The sequence below is a fragment of the Mizuhopecten yessoensis genome, unplaced genomic scaffold (genome assembly GCF_002113885.1).
Source record: "Mizuhopecten yessoensis strain PY_sf001 unplaced genomic scaffold, ASM211388v2 scaffold9049, whole genome shotgun sequence".
Lineage (NCBI taxonomy): Eukaryota > Metazoa > Mollusca > Bivalvia > Pectinida > Pectinidae > Mizuhopecten > Mizuhopecten yessoensis.
In genome coordinates this window covers 242198-267373 of record NW_018407853.1, presented here as the reverse complement: position 1 = coordinate 267373, position 25176 = coordinate 242198, and the positions used below count along the sequence as shown (strand labels likewise).

The 25176-nt window shown below is 34.3% G+C and overlaps 1 protein-coding gene across 2 annotated transcripts in view; it reads right to left on the bottom strand.

Moving 5' to 3' along the window:
* Positions 1–18505, bottom strand: part of LOC110457228 (AF4/FMR2 family member 3-like) — a 121055-nt gene extending 102550 nt beyond the window's left edge. For both annotated transcript variants that reach the window (XM_021508402.1, XM_021508403.1), the window contains exons 1-4: positions 18159–18505; positions 7709–7853; positions 6653–7345; positions 5055–5096 (exon numbers count right to left, since the gene is read on the bottom strand). In XM_021508402.1, coding sequence (XP_021364077.1) covers positions 5055–5096; positions 6653–7345; positions 7709–7853; positions 18159–18196 — 918 coding nt within the window. In that variant the 5' untranslated portion in view covers positions 18197–18505. The remainder of the gene's footprint in view (positions 1–5054; positions 5097–6652; positions 7346–7708; positions 7854–18158) is intronic.
* Between the last annotated feature and the right edge of the window lie 6671 nt (positions 18506–25176).

Sequence of the window (25176 nt, the reverse complement as noted above, 5' to 3'; positions counted from 1 at the left end):
ACACTAAATGAGTCTCTGATCACTTCTTTACCAACATGTAACACTATTACACTAAATGAGTCTCTGATCACTTCTTTACCAACATGTAACACTATTACACTAAATGAGTCTCTGATCACTTCTTTACCAACATGTAACACTAAATGGATAACTGATCACTTCTTTACCAACATGTAACACTAAATGGGTCTCTGATCACTTCTTTACCAACATGTAACTCTGAATGTGTTTCTGATCACTTCTTTACCAACATGTAAGACTAAATGGGTCTCTGATCACATCTTTACCAACATGTCACTAAATGGATCTAAAATCATTGACATTGTAAATACCCCTGCTTTACTATCACAGTAGATAGGATCAAAATTAGATCATCGAGCTTTCAAAAAGGATCATTTAACCTTACAACTTTATTTACCGATAAAGAGTGTGGCATGTATCTGCACTTATGAAGTTTGATGATGTTATATGAAATAGTATATAGGAAAAACACTAAAGAAAAATGTTTTCCTTGATTGAGGTTAGGCATGGAAATATAGGTTGTACTGGCCTTAATTTGATACAAGACAAGCAATCTTTCCTACATGCACACACTAAGTTTTGATGATCTAACAAAATTGTATAGGGAAAATGCACCAGAGTCAACTTTGGCTTTTCTGAGGTTATAGGTCAAAATATGAGTTGTAGTGTCCCAGTTTTGGTTCATCGGATAATACCAGTACACCAAGTTTGATCATCCAACATGAATAAGTGCAGGAGAAACACCCCAGTATCTTTTCAGTGAATGAATGCACAAGATAAATACTGCATCCATCAAGACTCCACAAAAATGGACAGATGATAAAATTTCTATCAAGATCGAATCTTGTTTTCATCAAATCTTTAACATTACAGTTGAGTTAAGACCACATCTCGTTTGATCAGCATTTCAGTTAACACTGAATCCTGTTTAATTGGATTCACTTATTAAGACTGCATCTCATTTAAATACTTTTAATCATTCTCAATAGCAGTACAATTCACTTCTCTATGTAGGTAACTCTCTTGTTGATTTAAAATCAATGAAGGAAACACCTGCTATTTCCCATAACTAGAGTGAGGCGACGACAAGAGTGAGGCAAGGACAATTTATTACTGGTATCACCCAAGTTTTGTACAGCCTAAAGACTATTTTGCTACAGGTGTGTGACCTGGTCACAACACTATACAAAATTTGCACTGTTTGGGAAATACACTTAATAACGAAAGTGTTTCACTAGAAATACTTTGTAGTTGAATTACCCCATCAAACTGTTTTAGCTATGAAATATTAAATTTCACTTATTTATTTAAAATGTATCTCTAACAATAGAATTACTCTGATAATAATTCAACAATCTACAAAAAAGAGCACCTGCTCCAAAGGCACCAAACAGGATTTAAAAAAATCTAACTTGATGTTCCTTCCCATTTCATTACTTTTAGAAGTTGTCCAGTTGTGTTTCGTTTAAAAGACAACTTCTGCGACCAAAATTGAGCGTTCAAAATACAAGGTCTTTTGTTTGAGCGCAAACAAGGCCATTTTTATTTTGCTTTTATTAGTTTTCTTTAATTTTCTCCATGACACTTTACAGTTATGTAACATTTGGAAATAAAATATCTTGTTTAAATCAAACGAAGATAAAAAAATAAAACTCAAGATTATCTCAAAGATTTCTCCAGAATATTCCTCCACAGCATAAATTTGTGTTCATGATGTGTTGGTGATCTTTCGACTGGACAGATGCATCAATGTTCAAAGTCAACATAATTCACTAAGAAACTCACACATTACAAAGACAATTCATAAAAAATATTAAGGATCCTTTTCCCACTGCACTCTGGTTTTTCGGACAGTTACCTCCCCTTAATTTCCAAATCCCAGTCTAGCTTTACTCAAATTTTTTTCACACTCAGAACATTTTATTTAATTTTCCATGAATGTTCTACACAGTATGGTTTTCTTTTCAGAAATTAATTCATCGAAGCTATAATCATGCCAGAACACAATGTATAGTTCCAGTTTTGGGCAGTGGTATGGGGGTCCTTAAACAATGTAGGCTAATAATTACTAACAAGTTTTTTTGTTATATGCTGAGGTGTGTATGACAAGTAAATGAACCACTCTATTTACAGTGATCCTGCCAGGGATGGAACAATAACTCTGCTACCTGGTGACCAATCAACCGATCAGTGTCTTGTACTTCCTTTCCTAGAATTTCAGGGAATAACCTTGGATAAATACAGTTGGGACTTCAAAATCTATTAATGTTTTAGTCAGAAATTTTCATTCATTCTTTTAACATTGGATTTTTTGCTGTTGACCAGTAGTGTTCAGTAAAATAACGAAGTGTTGCTCCAATAAGACCTTTTAAGCATCAAGCTTAGAATGACTCTTCTTCATGCATCGTTAAATAATTTAATGTGTTGGTGTAGTATGGTGTGGTGTGATGGGGGAGGGAGGTCCATTTAAATTCTTAATTGAAATATTGGCAACTAAGGAAATAAATAATAAATGAGACATAAAAGTAACTTATTCATGAATAGATATATATACAATTTCAAAACATGCAGAAAACTGGATCACAAGCAGGTCATCAAGGGCCAGTTGAGAGTACACAGATATATGATATATATATGTAAATAGCTTACAGGTAAATAACAATAGTGTTCCAGGTGGTAATAAAGACATGCGAGGCTCTAGCAAGATTGTTTACATTTACAAGGTTGTCGAAATTATAAGCAGTACAGTATAGAAATGATCAGGTTTAGTCGTTTTTATATCATTTAGATATTACATAATGAATTTGTGTAAATTGCTGGTAAACAAGAAAGGTCTTGTGAAACAGTATTGATAACCTTGTGGTCAGCCTTATCAGCATGTGATTTATCTCTCTATCCATACACAGGTAAGCTCAGGTGAGATAAATAATAACTCAGACGCAGGCAATATCCCTGTTACTAAATACAAGCCCAGCCACACTCCAGATAACATTCAAAAAAATTCACAAAGAACAAGACATCCATTGTACATTGCTTTAAAAACATTGTTTGTCATATGTAAAATGTTTCCCTCATCATGCTGATCATTGCTTTACATAAAATTAACTAATAACCACAGTACAGGTCTGAAGCAATGCATGAAGTATTTCTAACATCTGTCTTTGCAGAACATCAGGTTTACAGAAAACTGGTAACATTTCAAATAAATATTGATTGATGGTTTCCCTAAGAAATAACCACTGTATTTTATACCTTTACCCGGTTACATTTACCACAGGAGACTAGACCAAATCCATATTTTTCTTCAGTCTCTCTCGAGTGATCAACAGCACTGACTATATATGATGATATATGTAAGATGATTACATATTGTGGAAACATTCATTTCAAAACAAGGCATCGTAAATGATATAAATCCTATTGCATGTGGTTCAAGATTATATATTTAACTGTACCTTGTTAATCTAGTAACAGCAGGGAACTTTTTCACGAAGCTCAATAATAATTCACGAAGCTCAATAATAATTCACGAAGCTCAATAATAATTCATTCCAAAATACAAACTAAGATACCAAGATATGGTTTTGATCAAAATCTAAGCATGAATTCATTCATAAGAGCAATGACAAAGATTTTCTATTAATAGTAATCATACTAATGGCAACCTTGAACCTGACCTTTGCACTATGAAAAAAAAAGTTGTTTGTAGTATTGTCACACATGACCAATACATGAAGTTTAACAAAATCTGAAGCTACTTAGCAATGACAATAAAAATATGTAGTAACAGTGACCTTGACCTTAACCTTGGAGTCATGGACTAAAACACTCGTTTCAAGTATTCTCACATATGACCAACAAATGAAGTTTGATCAAAATCCAGGTAGCAATAAAGCCTCAAGATCAGGCATCAGTGTGAGTGATTTTAGTCTATTTTAATACTTGTCATGGAGTTTCTTCCCAATAAGAATTTGAAAGATCAGCAGGTTCTGTATGCGAACTCCATACATTTAATGAAGAAAAAACACCTTTCATTTATATCTTTGAAAGCAGTCACTACAAAGCTACTGGATTAGAAATTCAACAAAATTCATCATCCTTGACTGCACACACATACCACAACCTGGTGCTTAATATGCAACAGGTGGTGTAAAGGGGAGGAAATGGAACGGCTTTATCCTAGAATTAGGATCGTAAAGAGGGCAGAGATGACAGACAAGAATAAGTAGAACTATTTACAGTATTTCATCAATACATGCCTGAATGAAGCTCACTACCTGTACAAAGTGACTTAACATTTGATATTTTGAATTGTCCACCTACAGAGTTTCTACTCCATTGTATGATGATCTACATAATTCCTTATTCCATGGTTGCTTTGTACAGGTTTTACAGCTAAGTACATCATGACATGTCTATTACACTACTGTATACACAGAGAGAAACACTGTTACTGTACACACAATGTATTACTGTACAGAAACAAGATCCTAGCCAGTTATTTGGAAAGAGATGTTGTTAAAATCAAATCATTTTGACGTTAGTCAAATTTGAACCATTTTGACAATAGCCCTAAGGCACAGGAGGGTCAGCACCTCTATTTGCATAAATTTTGACCACTATTAGCTTAGCATGCTACTTAGAATTTGGTTGAAATCTTAACAGTAGTTTGGAAAAGATGGTACTTAAAGCAAATTGGCGAATTTGACACCTTCAGACCTAATGTATAACTTTGATCCACAAGGGTTAAGCATTCAGCATTCTATCACTTTCAGTTTAATCTTTCCAGTAGTTTTGGAGATAGTTTTAACCCAAAAGTTGATGGATAGCAGATAATGGAAAGACAACAGATGAAGCAACATACGCTCACAGTGGTACTTTGTACAAGGTGAGCTTACAAATAATAACGGTCCAGAGAATCAAAGGCTTGATCTAATTAAGAACTGTTACACACTAACCTTCTTTAAGTGCAAAGCAAAAGTATTGTTAATTTCTTTTTTAAAATGTTCGAACTAAAGGGATTGAAGTCTTACCTGTAAGATGTCAGCGACGTCATGAGGGTCTTGTCCCTGATGCTGAAACAAAAGAAACAATAAACTGAAAAAGATAATTCTTTTCCGTATTCCAGAACACTATTTAAACAGGTTTGACCAGGGATGAAAGCAGTTAATCTTTACACAAACAGTGGATGGAATTTCTGTGATGCTTCAGAAACAGCAAGTGTTTGTTTTAAAATAAACTATCCATATATCTATTATTTGAAACTGATGAATCTGAACAGATTTGATCACATAATTATATGATATGCTAAAAAAAGAAGCAACAGATTTTCGCTTCACCAGATGTCCAACTATATCCTATGTATTCATAAATACATAAACAAATAGAGCAGTACTTTATTCAGTCCCTTGTTAACTGACATATTGGTGTCAGCTGCAGGATCCAGACAAATCATACTGGCAACACTCTTAAAATTGTAACCCAGAAAGAGACATTGTAAAATGTAACTCTCACAGGGGTACAGTAACATGTTTATAAACGCATAACTCTCACAGGGATCACTTTTAAAATTGTAACCCAGAAAGAGACATTGTAAAATGTAACTCTCACAGGGGTACAGTAACATGTTTATAAACGCATAACTCTCACAGGGATCACTTTTAAAATTGTAACCCAGAAAGAGACATTGTAAAATGTAACTCTCACAGGAGTACAGTAACATGTTTATAAACCCATAACTCTCACAGGGATACAGTAACATGTTTATAAACCCATAAATCTCACAGGGGTACAGTAACATGTTTATAAACCCATAACTCTCACAGGGATACAGTAACATGTTTATAAACCCATAACTCTCACAGGGATACAGTAACATGTTCATAAACTAATTAACTCTCATATAGATACAGTAACATGTTTATAAACCCATAACTCTCACAGGGGTACAGTAACATGTTTATAAACCAATAACTCTCATAGGGATACAGTAACATGTTTATAAACCAATAACTCTCACAGGGATACAGTAACATGTTTATAAACTAATAAACACTCATAGGGATACAGTAACATGTTTATAAACCAATAACTCTCTCAGGGATACAGTATGTTTATAAACCCATAACTCTCACAGGGATACAGTAACATGTTTATAAACTAATAAACTCTCATAGGGATACAGTAACATGTTTATAAACCAATAACTCTCACAGGAATACAGTAACATGTTTATAAACCAATTGAATAACTCTCAGTGGATTTGCCAGAGGCCACTTGTAATTATATCAACAATAATTACATCCAGACAACCAGGTATTTTTTATGTTTACATATTTTTCTTTTTTAAGACATATTCCTACAAAAAACATTTGCCCTGCCTCAAAATACATTTCAGGTGGCCATTTTGTTTGTTTACATATTCCTACACCTGAAACAGGCAGTTGTAATTATAGTCGAGCAGTTGTAATTATAGCCTATATAATTACACTTGCCCTCTAACACTGTTGTAATGGGACAGCGCGGGGGCAAATGTAAATATATACCAATAACTCTCACAGGAATACAGTAACATGTTTATAAACCAATACTTCTCAGAGAAAATTTCCTTGTTCTTGGATTGATTACTTACCTCAATCTTGAGTTTCAGAGGTTTTCGCTTGTTATTTACAGTAGGTCTAGGGAAGGCGTCATCAACATTCTGATTGCTTGGTTTTGATGAATTGCTCTCCTCCTCTATCTTAATTTTACTCTTCTTGACCTCAGTGGTGGAGTTGCTTCCCCCTTTCTGCGGTAGGGGTTTATTAGGTGGCTTAGTTTGCTTGCGTACAGGACTCTCATTGCGTACAGTAGATGAAGATGAGGAGGTTGTTGACGTTTGACTTCGCTGGTTTTGATGGTCATGGTTGGATTGGTCAGGGGTCAAATTAGCACCACTTTTACAGTTTGAAGGAGGTTTGACTGGAGAGACAGACCGATTAGAGCTGGTGTCGCCACTTGATCGCCGAGACGCCAATTGTCCGTCTCTCAAAGTCTTGTCTCTGGAAGCACTACTACCAGATTTTTGTGGTGATGGTTTTGATTTTTCTAGTGCAGATCTTTCAGGGTCACTAACAGGAACCACATTTGTGGCAAGATTTTTAGCACTAGGAGGGTTTTTTTGATGAGTTTTGCCATTGGGTTGTGTAGGAAAGGGTCGCTTCTTTTCAGTTAGAGGTGTCTGAGGGTAGGAATAGCTGTGGACGCCTAAAGCACTGTTGAAGAACTGTTTGGCATCATCGTGGTCCCCTAACGCATTGGCAACAACCGAGTCCCTTTGTATGACCTGTGGGAGACAATTCATATCCATGGTCTACCAGACTGATACAGCATATGTCAACATATATATAACTTTATAGCTTTATGTTATTACTGTAAAAATATTGAAGATCTGAATGAAGTGAAATAAAATGTAATTGACCTGATTAAATAATTGCATTACACTTAATAATCCTCTGATTTTGTCACTGGTATGTAAGTTTGCAATGATTTGACATTTAAGTCCACTTTAACTTATCTTTCACCTTAGCTTTGCATCAGAAAAAAACAGTATTGCCAATATCTGAAATGTTATTTTTTCCAACATTACAAAATAAGCATTGGGACAATATAGTACTTAAACTGACAAGTCTGGTTTAATACAACTTACTTTGCGTGGCTGTTGCGGAAAGAGGTTTGAACATTCCCTGTACGTGTCATTGGGTTTGGCAGCCATTTTTGAGGAACGAGCTTGAGCTTCCCGGTGTCTCTGAGCCTGCTCTTTTGCCTCCTTCATTCTGGCATAGTCTGCACGACTGCAAATATATAAACTAAACCTGTCAGTACATATTCAGCAGACCAACAAATTACAATAGACTCAAATAAATTACATGTACTTTGACACATGCACATAGCAGTTATATTTGTCTACAACATTTCATATTTACACATTTCTTCTTCTAAAAGTCAATAAGACATGGGCTATGTTATAAATAACAAAGAAATTTTGTCCGTTATTTCAATATTTCAAAGCATATTGACCACGATTCTATTACAAAGTTTTGTAGTATAGTAGCCTGAAAAAATAATTGAATTCAACAGCCATCGGACGCTCCATGGCAAATAAGGTCACAAATTCTTTCATCCATACTAAAGGAAACTTTTCAAAGATTAAGGCATATTTCCTCTTTTGGATTTTTGGCCTATTTTAATTTCCCTACAATCTATATCATGTTAATCATGAGTTTACTGTTAGATATTACACTTCACAGTTAGTCAATTTTTTTATATTCTTGGAAGGGGGAGAAAAATTAATGCCCACAATTGGATATTATATAAGATCTATTTTTTTAATTGATATTAATCACTGTAAAAATAAATATTCTGTTGCAATAAGTCTGTCTGAGGTTTAATACAAAAATGAGAGGACTATAAACAATGGTAAACATTTATCCACTATCTGATCATTTTCTTTTTGACTTTGATGTGATGGTGTTAAAGTATTTATGGGGGTGTACAGTTAGCCTAGATAAGATTACCAGGAAACCTGGTCACACCATTGTACCAGCTCATAAACCAGGTCTGTCAAGGTGGCACTGCTGCATAATTTACCTGTAGTACAAGCATATGTGTGAACCCAAGTATAGTCAACTAGAGTACAGCTTTCAGCAAGCTCATGGGTTAGTAGGGGTAAAATACACAGATTTTGTTTCATCAGGTTTCAAACCTTCCTTGTACCAAAGGTGCAATAAATATCATAAAAGGCATATAATAAGGATGTACTTTATATTTACAATTATTACTACCTATAGGATTTGATACACAAGTAAAATTAACATTGAACAAATTTTCACTTGGCTACTGTAGTAGAAAAGTTGAGATTCTCGCTTAATATAAACATATAATATACATCCAGGCTACAAATTATTGAGACACAAAAATAAGTTGACTGTGAAGAGGCTTTATATCTATAGATTACCAATAGCTTAATCAGTGTAGTATTATGCAGTACAATTTCATGATGATTATAAATATTCCATATTTTGTTTCTAACATAACAGCATACACAGTTGGTGTACAATGATGTAGTATATATAAAGATACCATCAGTAACACAGCTGCTGTATCTGGAAATGGTCAACATAATCACAAGTACAATCAGACTGGCTACATATGATATATACAAATACTCAGGTATTGGTAAACATCAAACTTCAACATTCGCAATTCAGCATTAATAATGTATAGGCTTTAGGGCTGGAATAATTCACCATGATGCTATTACTTCATAAATCTGCATCAAAACTTTAAATGGTAAATGTCCAGCACACCCTTTGGATTAGACAACATATAGGCAATTTTATTCTGTAGTTTTCAGGGGGAATGCATATGTGATCCAGATCACAGCTGTGTATGACAAAATGCCAAAGTTCTCAGGGGTCTGATTAGTCAGGTGTCACTCTACATACATATAACATTTAGATGGGAAATAATTACAAACAATACAATTTGACAAACATAAAGAATTTTCAGGGATCATTGGGGGGAGGGAGTCATTGGCCAATCAAACTTAAAACGATCCAACACGTTTTAAGGGAACATTTTATTCCATTGATTAGGAATGGAAAATCTCTTTAAACGTTCAACTCACTCTATTTTACCAAGAATAAGTTTATCCTTTTCCTGAACAAAAATGATCCCTGAATTCTATTGTTTCCCGATAGTATTGGCCACAGATGCAAACCACTACAAATGGAGGCCTGCGGGAAATCCATATTTATTAAGTTTTGGTTGATATACATAGATTGTAATGTGAACAGAACATACAAGTACTACATATGCATGCACACAGCCCCGAGGCAAACCCAACAGGAACATGCATCTATCATCTGTTGGAGGACTTCTCGACTTGACAGATGATAAGAATTGACAGCTACACAATAATTTATCAGATCCAAAAATCCTCAACACAAACATCTAACCCCGTTTATCCAACCATCCAAATAATCCTTACTCATACCAGAAACCCTTCATATCAACCATTTAAAACTTCGGGCTAATGAATTAAAAGTAAAGGTAAAACTCATAATGAATTAAAATCAAAGGTAAAACTCATAATGCATTCAAATCAAAGATAAAACTCGAGCTCATAATGCATTCAAATCAAAGGTAAAACTACTAATGAATTAAAATCAAAGGTAAAACTCCTAATGCATTAAAATCAAAGGTAAAACTCATAATGCATTCAAATATTTGACACTGAGACAAACTAATTATAGCAACAAAATATACAGTAATTAATTTTATTGAAGAATATTTATTGAAAGGAGGATCTTAAGTTTGAATCATTAATGAAGGGAACATGATACAAACCACCTGTATACTATGTACTTCACCAATGTGCAACATAAAAGGGAGTACTCCAAATTCTTTACAAAACTAGTTATTGGTCAAATATGCTAATTTTTTATAATAACATGTAACAATGTTGCAGCTGACATACTAAAATATATATCACAAATGTTTCCTGCAGAATGTACATGTTTTAATGAAAAATATTTTATTCACCAAATTGTTATGCTCTTTTTCTCTATCAAACCCACTGTTTAATTTTTTCATTGACATTTCACATGAATTTAGGCAATATAACATTGAAAATATTAGTACTCGATCAAATATGTTGAATCATAAAACATCTTACATGTATGTTTGTTCTGTACCAATTCCAAACTATGAAAGTCTTGCTTCTAATTACTTAAATATATAGCCAATCTAATGTTTAAAGAAATAATTATTAAAATGTCAATCTCCAATTTACTATATTGTACCTGTAGGCTCTAAGAATTTTTTAATGTATTATCTTCCAGCAATTCCTCTGGCTTTTCAAAAAAAATAATAAAGTAGTCTCTTGGTAGATCCAACACTACATTTGTGACATTTTCGTAACTTTATGGAAATTAGGGAAAATTGTAATGAACTCTCCAAGGACCTGTAAAGCTAATCACAGCAATCAATACTTCTTATAAAGCCATGTCGGCTTATACCAGGAAATAGCATTGAAATCCATTACATAACACAAGTGATATCAGACAAAGAGAACTTATATCAATTCTGTATATATAATACATATACCAAAGCAAGGCATGCAATTAAGATTTGAAAAATCTACAATGCATTAAATTAGAACAGATTAACTTTATTGGGAACACCAAAATACCAATGATAACATCAGCAAATTCACACTTAAAAGTAGGAAGTAAGCAATTTTGATACAAATTATTCAAATGTTCATGTGTTAAAAAATAGTCAATGTCAACTTAGCATGTATTGGTTTATTCTATTTATATATATATATATATATATAATTAGAGTACAGTGACAATTCTTGGATGGTACCTATCTAACACCTCTTATTTTATTTCACATACAAACATACAACACTAGAAAAAATATCCGCAATTAATCATTACCAAGATCCTGCATAGGGGTCAGCAAACTAAAGGTGTCTCATACACAAGGAGTTGATCACCAGGGACAACCGGTGACTGAACCAGCTCACTTGGGTTCAATCCCTGTCAACGCTCTAGACCTCAAAGTCTTGCACATAGCATACACTTTAATGTAATATTTCAATCTTTTTTATTTGATCTCATATTACAAGTAATATGCTGCTCTTCATTATATAATGATCAATCTTTGAAGTTGAAGACAGATTTTTACAAAAAATAACAACTTTACTCGATGACTGGGTTAATTAGCATTCAGTGAAAGCAAAGTAGAAAATTCTCAAGTTCCATCATTTGACATTTTTTCCCATCATCAATTATGAGGATCAATAACATTCTTTATTTTCTATAATCAATTACGAATGTCAAAATCTATTTCACTTGTAAATCAGATCTCAATTAAATGAAATTATTATCAATTATAAAAGATCATTGTGACAACCAAAGGTTGTGGTAACCTGACCATCATAACACCCTGCTATCATGTGATTATGGAATACAAATGGTAAAAGGCCAGGCATGTGAAGGATGTGATACCAAACCAGCAGCCGCCCACAGCAGTTCACCAGTATACATACAGTTATAGGACCTAGTAATGGTACAGGGGAGTGTGTAACACCTAGTCAGACAGATCCCTGAATGAGCTCCCCTGTGTATAATGGTACATTCCAACAACATGATCACATCCATCATATGGAATGTACCATTTCCAAGGTATTGACTTCAATCGTGTCAAAAAATGTTTATTGTTTATAATGGGATATCACATCAATCATATCATACATGTTTTCATTTCTAAATGCCAAACATACAATTGAAGAGTGATCATGACCTCTGGCAGTCATAAACATATATACATGCATACATGTGTACATCGGTACCCATTACCAAAATTTCTAAATGCTGTTTGTTTTCCCCTCTAAGAAAAGAAAAACAAAGTACATAGAGGAGCATCAACATCCAAGATTCTAGTAACTATAATCGGTTTAAGTTGATGGCTTGTCAAAAGTGATCAGAATCAAATAAATACTAAAATGGAATGATGAAATTTTAAGCTTATTGGAAAAGAAAGCGTCAATGTTTAATTTCATTTCTCAAGGCTTCAATTAGGAGTGGCAAATTCTGCAATATTTTTTTCTGGTGGCCAGTGGTGAATGGTATAACAACACCCAAAAGCAGAATTCAAAATTGATTTGAGGTGTTGTAACTTTTTCTAGGTGTTTATTTTTTTTTGGTGAAACCACTTAAACTTGTTCAAAGAAACCAATGCATCATTTGACTCATACAGTGCAAAATGAATGCTGAGCTGGTTTTGGATAACAATCAAGCTTCTACAAAATATGAATATGAATTTGGTTTTTATGATATGAATCATGGCAAAAGGCAAGTGGCCTTCATGCTTTGAAGGTTTTACAGTTAACCCTCATTGTTACATCCGTATCTTATGCATTACATCTCTTACAAGGAAGATTTGATGTATAGCTGACACAAGAACAACAATAATTGATGTATTTACACAGCAATTCAAACAATATTTCAGATGGGATAATGAACAAATGCAAAATAATATTAAAAGTTCTGCGAAAATTTATCGGAACCAAACTTACATGAACTACTTCCCTTTGAATGATAAGTTCTTTGAACAAATTAATATTCACCAACATATAAACGTAAATTACATTTTGAAGCAATAACATGATGAATACGCAGCTATTTCAGCCTAATAAATCACAAACATGAACAATTTCGTCATTTAACATTTTTTAAAGATATAATAATTTTCTGCCATGGATTCTGTTATTGGAATTCATTGTGTTGATCCACAATATTCTGATGGTTAGCTCACACCCCATGTAAAATTGAGTGTACAGTATAAGAATCAAAATACAGAATAAACTAATTTAAACACAAAGTTGATCAAGAGTCATTCTGTATTTTGAAACCTGCTAACTGTCCAGGCTCATTTTTTAAGAAAGGGTGGATGAATACAGCTATTGAGGTAAATATACACACCAAGTATATACATGTATCCAGACTGGGGGTGGTTCATGGATATCAATAGTTCCTCTTAAGTGTATGTCTCGAAATCAGAGATTTTGTATTCAAATCCTGGTCTGTGCATCGTGCAGTTGCCCATTTCATAATTCTTTTCTTTTAATAGAGGTTCCCCATCGAGTGGCGATTGGTTCTCATGTTTATCAAACTTGAGAAACTTAATTTTCAAACTTTAGAATGACACGTTATGTTACTTGACGTCATAATTAGAAGATTGACCAATGAAATCACATCCAGCGTGTTACAAATGTTGACCAATTTCAATTAAGTTTATCCAATGAGTTTGGAATGATCTTTAGGAAACCTAAAGCGGTTGTATGAGAAAATCATGTTACCTGTGATCATGCCCAACCCTTGTAAACATACCAAATTGGAAGAAGTATCCTTTTGGACATTGATGCAAATTGAAGGCTGTGAGAAATGACGATACGAGTATAGATGGAACAAATTTGTTTTTTTTACTGGTGACACCAAATTGACTAAGCTTCATATATAGCTCCATTGGTAAAACATCTACCTGAAGTGTCTACCATCTATGTTTTGACCCCTTTATCATCATTCATAGGGATGTAGGGATCATCTGCCCCTAAAGGAGTTCTACAAAACTAAGCTAAAACGGGAATAAGTTTGAGATTCTAAAGGCAAATTTTGAGAAAGATACAAGGCAAAACGTTCCCAGAATGTGTGGTCATCAGCTGTGGCTCTGTCAAATGGCCTCTTTTGTTTTATTTCTGTGGGTTAAAAAAACTAACTAAAATAATAATATTTTGTTTTGACAATGTCAATTTAATGTTTTATGAAATTCAAGAATTTGAATCATTTATTGATTATTGTTGACAACTTTGTCATGGAAATCAATAGTAATGGGTACAAATGACCTAATGAATAATTGAGGACAAGATGGTTATTGCTGCCATGGATTGGATAGTAGGCGTTGTTTTGCATCAACATTCTCAACATCCCTTCAGCTGGTGTGTTTAGTCAACTTATGATAATTGTATAATAAACAATTATATACTTGAACGTTTTATCATCTGTAGATAACTGTTCATTCTATATAAAGGTATGTACTGTATTCATTTCATTAACTGCCAGGGCATTTATTAATATCACACACTGAAAACTTAAAAAGGAGGTGGGCAAAATAGATTTTATCAAATGTGCCAAAAACAATAGCAGTGTTACACATTGATACATGCTTCCATGTCAACATACAGCTTGGTAGACTTATTACAGCTAACATATTTGTAATGTAAGGAGAGGCCAGTTATTATTCTAAACACTTCAAACACTCATAAATAGTGTTAAGGTTGGTATCAGGAACAACAGCAAAAAGAAAGCATAAATGCTTGGTTTTGCTTTCTGACAAATCTTCACACTCTATCATTTAAGTCACAGGTGGAAAATATTAATGCTGATGTACTTTTTCTTTATTTAAGGAATTTTACCCAAAATCATTATTAGTACAGGAGACTCAGGTCAGATATGGTGCAAACCTTTAAGATAACAAATGGGATAGATAACATCAGAGATGACTTTCTAAAAATCAATGCAACAAGAACAACCAGAGGTCACCACCAGAAACTTGAAAAACTGAGGTGTAGAAGTAATCTGCGTGGCCATTCGTCAAATTAAGAATTGTAAATGATTGGAATGGTCTCTCTGATCAAGTGGTTAATGCCCCATCTCTGTTTTCTTTTAAGAACGGGTTAAACAAACACTGGATAAATCACCCCAACCAAGCTTCTACTAATTAGCTGGGTTAACACACAACTTCCAAAATGTCCAATCCAAATTCAGTACTTTTTTTTTAACTCATGAAACCTTTTAAATATCTATACTTCTAAGTACAGGTATCATTGACAGGTCTATACAGGCCTGTCAGTCCTTTTTTATTACTGAATACCCTTATCTTATATGAAATTATTATGCTACCCTTGTTATCACCCACTGCACCTGTAAATAATTTTCACTAGTTTTTGAGAAACAAGGCTTCTTCAATACCTCCTAATGCAACCGGAAGTGAAGTGGACAGAATTAAGAAGCACCTCAAGAAGCGACTGACGCTTACAACGGTGTCACAATCAATGAACCAATGAACCAATTTCGATATTATTTTCTTCATGGGGCGCACAAGTATAGCCATAATCAAATGCTATCTTCTGCATATTATAATTTAAACAATGAATTCAAGGAAATAGTACCAGAATTATACAAACTCCAGTGAGGTGAAACCAAAGTCGTAATGGTTCTCCAAGTTTTTTTTGTAGAATGCCAAAATGTAATTGCTACCGGAGACTTTAATTTATTGCGACTCATATCTTATTATCATATGTAAGATACTGGGTCTGTACTAGGTGTCATGATGTACAAATTATCATCATAGACACAGAGTAATAAGCATTGATATTAACTCATTAACCCCCAAATACACATTTGAAAACTCTTCTAATTCAAAGGTTGGAATAGTTCATTATAATTTTTCAGGGGTGAATGAGTTAATCCTTAAGGTTACAGCTGAGATTCAGGGGCGTTTCTAGGATATTTGAAAGAGGGGGTGTAGAATCAAATCTTCTGCCGAGCTGAGCGAGGCAAACGATATTTTGGACTTTTTTTTGCTAAAAAAACAGAAAATAATAAATGTGAAATGCAATTATGTAACTGTTCCTGACTTGGAGCATGTATATTTTATAGTTAAAGTGTCAGGGTTTGACATTTTTTATCAGAGTATGTGTTTAATTAATGAATATGATAAATTGCCATATTCAATACAAGATTAGCAGATTATGATCAGGTTTTTTTTTTAAAGGGGGGGGGGGGGGGGGGGGGGGGGGGGGCGTACGCCCTCACCTGCACCCACCCCTGAGATTTGCTGAAAATTCAGGGGGAAATTTGATTGCTGTTCTTACAATGAAGTAGCACCTGGGGCTCATGTGAGATTCATAGTCTTTGGTCAATCAAATGTAGCTGTATGGGATATGGATATGTAGAATTTGGGTCAGACATGAGGAATTGCAGAGATTTTTACTCGAAATTCTGAACCCAAGAGTAAAGTTTCCATATCACATACTATAGGAGTGTCACGGTTAACCGAAAGTATGGTTCACAGCAGTTCATTGGCTCACGGTTCGGTTCGCTATTTCTGTATTTCGATTCGGTTCTGAATAAGTAGGTCGTAGTCGTCAGCAATTCAGCAAAAGGCGTGTGTTGTTTGTGTTTTATCTCGAACGATACACGTCTTTGCCTAATTACTACATAGACACGATATGTGCAATCACGACTGCATTGTTTAGATATGGCAGGCTTGACAGCAAACTAAAATCTGCAGTGTGGGATTCTTTCGATTTTTTTAACACAGATGATGTTTTGTCCAAAATGGTTACCGTCTGCAAAATGTGTAAGACACAGTTTAAATATTCTACGGGACCAACATCTTCCATGTCAGCACACCCATCGAGGAAACCCGGGATATCTTTGAAATCTAAGGAGTCTACCGCTACTGTTTACATATTAAAAGATATGTAAGTGTTCAATTGTTATTATTTTGGTCATGTATACGATCAAAAACGCATACAATACAAATTTGCCTGAAACGAACCGAAAAAACAGATAACCAAACCAAAAAAAACATGAACTGTGACATCCCTATCACATACCTACATAATGATGGTATGATGGACTCTTTTCTCCAACCTCTCAACCAAAAGTGTGGCAAGACATAAACACTGCAAAAGCAACACTTTATATTCAAAGTATATGAACCATATTTGGAAAAAGCAGTAAAAAGTACAGTAAGTCTTCAGATGCTATATACACTCATGAATTAACCATCTGTAAAAAATAAGCACAGCTTTTCATTTTTTAGCTTTAATCATTCACCATGTATCATAAACAGAAACAGTTGACACATGTGTAATGATTGAAAGGTATTTTTTGTTAAGAATGGCCTTTTTTCAGTACTGAATCGATAAGATTCCACCCGCTTATTCTTATTATAACCAAAAACAATACAATACAGTAGCATTACTGGTATAAAAGTTACTAGTTTAGACCCATGCAGTTTGCATTTTCAGTACTGAACCATGCATGCAACTGTGAAGTCTGGACTAGGGACATTTTTGTTTGGGGCAAAATAGACTTGAAATACACTTCCTCTCAGTAGCAGCTCTTGATTCACTGATTGAATGTATTGAATTATTCGATATTTTACTTAATCCATCAAGTTGTTTAGAAAATGGACATGACAGATTTTGATAAAAATAAACTGAGTTGAAATGAGGGCATCCACCTGGGGAAATTCCACTTGAGCTGCACCATACAATAAACACTTGTGGTATATCTTGAAAAGAACGTTACTAAAACAAAAACACATAACGGAATAGTCAGTGTTTTGTACTAATAATAAATAACACGACCTTGTCCCAAAACCTGTGACATCTTTCATTTAGAGTGCACGGGCCCACGACTTCATGGGAATAGGGGGTCACGATTGGTGTTTTGGAACGAGGCCATTTCACGATTTCAGGGTTCGAAAAACATATTTACTACAATTATACCAACCTGGCGGACACAGCTGACGGCTGTCTACTGCTGGACATGTTTCAATCTGTTGGTTTCCAAAATAACTTCGTAATTAAGTCCACACGTGTGTCTACCAAGTTTATACTATTTTTGGGAAACCGTCTGTCCCAGATTGTTACAATTCTCCTACATCTTTACTCCACTTCGCTGCTCAGCTACGTCATAAATTGGTAATTTCTGACAATATCAGACGATGTAATCGTGATCGAATTCTGGAAAATCCGAATACATTTTGTATTAAAACAAAATTCGTATTTTCCATGAATTTACTGTCTACAATTCACAACTGTTCAGCACTTTTCCTCCATTATTTCACCTTATTTACAGATGGTTCATTCGTTATTCATCCGCGCTGTCACCGACTTTCTATCTATTTCCGTTTTGGCAAAATACGCGATTGGACTAAAGAAATACAACAGAAAATGTATTTATTGGTAAATAAACAGTATATATAGAATATGCTATCTGATAGAAGTGTTTACATTAAAAGTTAAACAAAACTAAAGAAAAAAACAATAATTTCAAACTCGGATGAAGTGCAAGACATGAGTAAAAAGGCCAAAACGGTAGGTAAGGTCACGTGATCACTTGTTTCTCATAGGGCGGGATTTGTGAAATGTTCATTTGGTGTTATTTCAATGAAACTGATTCAAGTCTTTGCGAAAAGAGTCAATAACGGAATAAGTCTTTTACATTCATTAAAATCAAACGCATAATGTATCTTTTCACAAATCTTACACAGTTGAAATTCGAATTGAAGTATTTTATTTATATTTTTATTTTTTCATTAATTTTATAGTCAAGTTGGCACAACACATAAAAACATTATTTTCTTCTTTTCTGGTTGATTTCCTCCACCATAAGTAACACTTTCTTTTGTATAAAATACCAAAAAATAATATACTGAAAAATCAATTATCGAGCGATATGTTTTTTTGACGGGATTTTTAAACATTGAAATCGATGACATGATTTAAAACAAATCGATGACTTATTAACAACAGCACATCTTCAGAGACGTATACAATATACGTAATATACGTCTCTGACATCATTTGATTGTGTTTTGCAACCAAAAACTGGCGATGAACATTTTTTTCAAGTTAGATACATTACTTAACATGTAGATCGAATATGATTTCTATAATGTTTTCTTAAAAGTCATTTGTAATCTAAAATCTCGGTATAGGATCCTTTCTGTTCTTTATTCTATTTTAAAACGCTGTTTGACCAATCGGCCATGGATGCTTCATGAAACCAACACGCCCCACAATTCTGTGCATCTGCGCAAGCAAAAATGGATAATTTCGGAACGTGGCAGTGGTATTCGCTGTATATACTCAACGGGAGGTAACTCGTATGAAAAATTGATCAAGAACTACTTAGATAGAAATTGTGAATAATATTTCGGCGAACAAAAGTCATTAATTAAATGTATAAGGAAAAAGGAGAAAGAAAACTAAAACCATGGTTGAAATGCACCAAAGTCAGAATGCCATACATAATATAGTACCGTCTCTGCATGCGTCATCCAAAGATTAGGGAGCAGTTTGAATAGTGCTATGTTAAATCACGGAATCAGGTCCGTGGTTAAATGTTCAATTTTAAAACACATTTTTATTATGATAGATACTACAACTTATCAATCAACGCTCTCTACTACGGTATTTATTTACATTGTCTTCTTTAATTAATAGGAAGGTGAACATGTGGAAAATATCTGCAGAGGATAACATAGTCTCAGAGTAGATTGTGTACTGTGAGCAACATCCTTGGGCTCCAGGTGGTATGTGGTTTACACCTTGGGGCGACGACGGGCCAGGTTACGATGAAGAGCTAGCTAGCTAGAGACCTTGCTGAATGTATTACACGTACCATTCTCTATACGGTCTGTGATGTTGTCCATCATTCCACTCGTGTACAATGCCTATACACTTCCTCGGAAAACTTAATCAATTTTCTTTGTTATTGCTGTCCGTTTTCAGTTGCAAATCCCTTTGCAGAAATAGATCGCAATTCAAAATCACTTGCTGATTCTGATTCTGATCAAGTGATTAAAAGGTAGTTAAGGGTTGTTACCAACCCCGGGGTGAACATTCATTCTAAGGGAATATCGAAGTTTACGGCATCACGACAGGATACGACTTTTATTGGTAAACATTTGTCTATGCTTACAAGATGTTTAAACTCTAAACCACATGGATCTGAATGAAAAGAAGTTCTTTACGGAGGTGTTCGAAGGCGTTTAACTGGATGATCGAGAGATTTGGTTTTGTTATGTTTGACGTCCTATCAACAGCTAAGGTCATTTTAAGGACGTGTCTCCATGTTGAAGCATTCTGAGTACAATCGTCTTCGCGGCGAGACAGCTATTCCAATAGTTTGCGACAAAGTAAACAAAAATTTGGAGAAAAATTCCATGGATGATTTAATTGACTGTTTAATGAAGGTTATCACGTGTTATCGAAAAACGTGTATGTATGATAATACTTGACAGGGACCTGGGAATTTGTTACAGCAGTATTTGGACCTAAACTAAGGTGTTCCGAGTAGTTTTACAGGTTTTATGGGTTCAGATCAATTTTAGATCAATTTTCGGTTAAAAAAAAAAATTCACCCCAATGATCGCATATATCATAATTGAGGTAAACTTGTGTTAATTACTCTGAACACCTCAGTTTAGGTCCAAATAAAGCTGTGACAAATTGTCAGGTCCCTGTGTGTCCTACTTTAAAAGAGATCTATGGATCAAATGTGACGACATTGCTTGATAGCTAGTATCTTTAAATTAGTACTTCACATATTTTTTTCCATTTTCGATTTATTACGATAAACATAAGGAAACATAAAAAGCGTCTTCGTAATGATGTACATTGTACATTATAAGTCATTCCATTAAAATATACCAAATTAAATTGTAGTGCGAAAACATCGACCTCACAAGTCATCTAACAGCGCCGTCTGGCAGGATTACAAATGTTCAATTAAATCTAAAGTCAATACCTCTGATCTGATATTTTAATTATTATTCGGCAATGTCTTGTAGTTTTCCACACAAGTTTGTGTATTTGTTTGTTATGCACTGTAGTGTAGCCTGTACATTGAAAGATGGCGGCTGCTAAAACAAGTAGAAGGTGAGTCCTCAGAACATGTTCGATTTTTCTACTTGAAAACTTTTTAGCGATCAACGGATGCACCGAAACAACAGATAATAGATCAGAGTGTTATATAATGCTAAAATTCCACTCCAGAAAAGCATCTATATTAAAGTACATTGTTTGCAGGGTGACGGGAGCCGGCAATCGGGATGTTCAGTCGACGACGAGTTTGAATTTACTAAAAAAACGAGTTCAAAAAATAATTCTGAGTATTTATGGACCCATGGTATAGGTTAAGAAGCCTTGAAAGATTTATAATAATCTAAACTGGTTGCAAAATGTCATACCAGTGGCAGATTAGTGAACATCTTACATCTTGTTTGTACTTTTATTTGACCTATCCGGACCCGGATCTGTTAGTTCAATCCGTGTTGAGGGGAGCTCGATGTGTGATCAGAAGTGACCTGTCGCCAAAAGGGGGCATTGTCCTACTCCCGGGTACGTCTTACCTGTCGACATTATCTATTTATTGGAAACAAACCCCCAAGGTAGATAGATCAACAAACTGTTAACATATTTATTGAACGCTGATAGGTGATGAACCTGTGTACTCGGCCTGATTGCTTTACCTGTATTTACACTATAANGGGGGCTTCGAACGCCCTTCTCATGACAACTAACAAGCAATGTCATCGTAAGTGATCGTAGGGGATGGGAATATACAATATTTTAGTGTAGCGGGTAATATAAAAAATTTAGCAATTAAAAGTCCATCGTCATACCTATACATACTTGACTTATTTAGTTGAATTATAATGTTGTTATATTCAAATTTCGTCTTTGACTATAATGAATATTCCAATCTTATTAAAATAAGCATATCTTAGAGGACTGTAGAGGAGCGGAATTACAAATATAATTTCATTAGATTGACGAATATTCGCATATAAACTAAATCATGAGTTTCACTGACTGACTAGTCTAATATCCAAAGGAAGTTTCTTACTCGCTGCCACCAAAACGATTTGATTTACAAGTCCTGTACGTATGATTTATTGAATGGTTGCAAGCCCAGGTAGACTTACACCAAGTACAAGTATCAAGTACTTAGATAGCAGTCTAATATATATCACAACAGAGATGTAAGTACCACGGACTCATGTATCTAAGGATGCTTATCACATGCGATGCTTCGGATGCTGGTTCTGACCTACATTTTTCGCTTCAGCGACCAGGTTAAGAAATTTGGTTAAGGTCAGTTTCTAAGTAACTACTTGTTGTACATCAACTAAACTTGCATGACTTATTTATCTTAGAGGATTCTTATCACATGTGATGCTTTACATGAAAATGTACTGGAGCAATCCGGCCATATCGCCATTGGCGGCTTCTTGTAAAAATAAATAAAAAATGTTAATGTATTAATTTGATACTTACCGGATATTTTGTATAATATGAATCATAGTCGATACGTGTTGTATGTATATCCTGTAATCCTCATTTAGTGTGCTTTATGTTCATACTTACCGGACGTTATGTTTAATTACTTGTAATTAAATGTTTCTCCTCCATTGTCTTAATGTAATATGCTTTATTTACTGTTTTATATACCGAATTCAAATCTTGCCCAGTCCCTAAAACGAATTGAATAAAATGCTAGTCTCTGTTTAAACCATTATATACTTACCTTATTCCGTCTTTTCGTATTGCAGAGTTATCTGCTCTTGTGAGCAGGTACATTGATTGTTACGTCATTTGTTTATGAGAGTAACTTCATAAATTTTTGAGAAAACGACGTAATTTTCTCACACAAACTAATGACGGAATATCACAACAGAGTCGTCTATCACCCACCTTCTATGGTTCACCATCCTGCTCTAAATATGTACATATTTGTGTTTTCTCATATTTCTGTTCTTCTTTCCTTTTCCTTGTCACTCTCGATATTTCTTTACCTATCACTTTATTCTTCAAATCCCATTTGTCACTCTTACTCTTTTCTTTCTTACTCTTCATATCCTGTTCATCGGATGACTTCATATTTTTATGAGCGTGAAACTACCACTGGCCACCTAGATATTACTAAAAATTGTCATTTGTACCCTCCTTGATGGGATGTTGTACTGATACATGGAGGTGTGCCATTGGGCTGTGTGTGTTATTGTTTATGTTAATAATTTGTTAAAATCCTGGCGACGAAGCAATTTGGATATACAGACCAGAACATTCAGTTTTAAGGTTCTGGGAAAATCTGCGCGCATCTATATATAATGCTTTCGAAATTTCACCGATTTTAATGTAGACTTGATAACTGTTGCAACAAACCATGTTTTCTTAGATATAATTAGTTCTTTTAGTTTATCCGATGTTATACTGGATTCTACACGTATAGGTCAGACTAGATCTAGCTTACTCGATCCAATTTTTTTACGCGATTCTTTATCCTTTACTGACTCCTCTGTCATAAATACAGATAGAACATTCAGTGATCACCAAGTTTGTATTACCAGTGTGAAACTACCATGTGCCTTTAAATCTGTGTATAAACGTAAGGTCTGGTTGTATAAAAGAGCCGATTCTGTAACGTTAAATAGTCTTAAATTACAGTACGACTGGAACGGGTCTTTTCTAAACTGTGAATCAGTGGATATTGCTTGTGAAACGTTTACTAACGATTTTATAGAATTTGCTACAATGTGTATACCTACTAAGGAAGTTATAATCAGGCCAAATGACAAACCTTGGATGACTTCAGAATTAATAAAAGAAAATATAAGAAATCGGGATAGGTTACATTAAATTGCTAGGAAATCAAACCGTCTTCCTTACATTCAAAAGCTTAAAAGTCGGCGTGTTAAGTGTGTTAAGAACATTGAAATTTCTATTAAAACGAGATTCCCTATTAAGAATTTACAGAACCTTTATTTTACCTATTTTAGAATATGCATGCGAATTGTGGGATGGATGCTCTAGTTTCTAATCAGAAAAGTACGAAAAAACCCAACGTGAAGCCGCTCGAATTAAAACAGGTCTCCCATCATATGCTAGTATCTATTCTTTAAATTTTGAAACAGGTTTAGAAACATTGTCTGCTAGAAGAAAAAGAAGAAAGCTTAAACTCTTGTTTAAACTGCTTATTAATCAAACACCAGACTGTTTTTCTTCCCTGTTTTCCTCCACTGTACAAACAGAAATGATTATAGAATCCCGTATTTCAGATTATCAACAACAAACTCTTCTTTTATACCGTCAACTCGATAACTCTTCTTTAAAAATTCCTGAAACTCGACGATCATTTTTCGTCCTCCTTCGTACTTGGGTAATGGGGACCGTAGGTTAAAAGTTAGCTTAGACACCGTTGCAGTTCTCTATTATGACATGTTCCGTGTGAACCTTGTGGAAACCCCTAGCTGTACTGGTGGACATATTTATGATTTTTTTATCACTTTTTCTTTCAATGTTGCCGTTATAGTATTGAAAGAACTTGAATTTTGAGGTACCATGTGACTTAGATTTGCTTTTATTTGGTAATGAAGACTTGTCGCTTGACACAAATTCGGAAGTCTTTTTATCTGTTCATAATTTCATTAAATCTAGCAAAAGATTTTAAAGAAAAGTGCTCGACGCTATTTATTTAATTATTTCAATTTCATTATCCGATGTTATTGTAATATTGTGCTATATATATATATATATATCGAATAAAAACAAATTTTTCAGCGCACGTACACTTAAAAAATATATACATTAAAAACAGAAAACAGAATATAGACTTGACATAAAGGATAGCCCTCTATACGTATACGTCATATCAAAGTATATCATTTATGCCAGATAAATCCTAAAAACAAAGGATTACGCATCTTCATTGACTCACAACAAGCATATTGACTTATGTT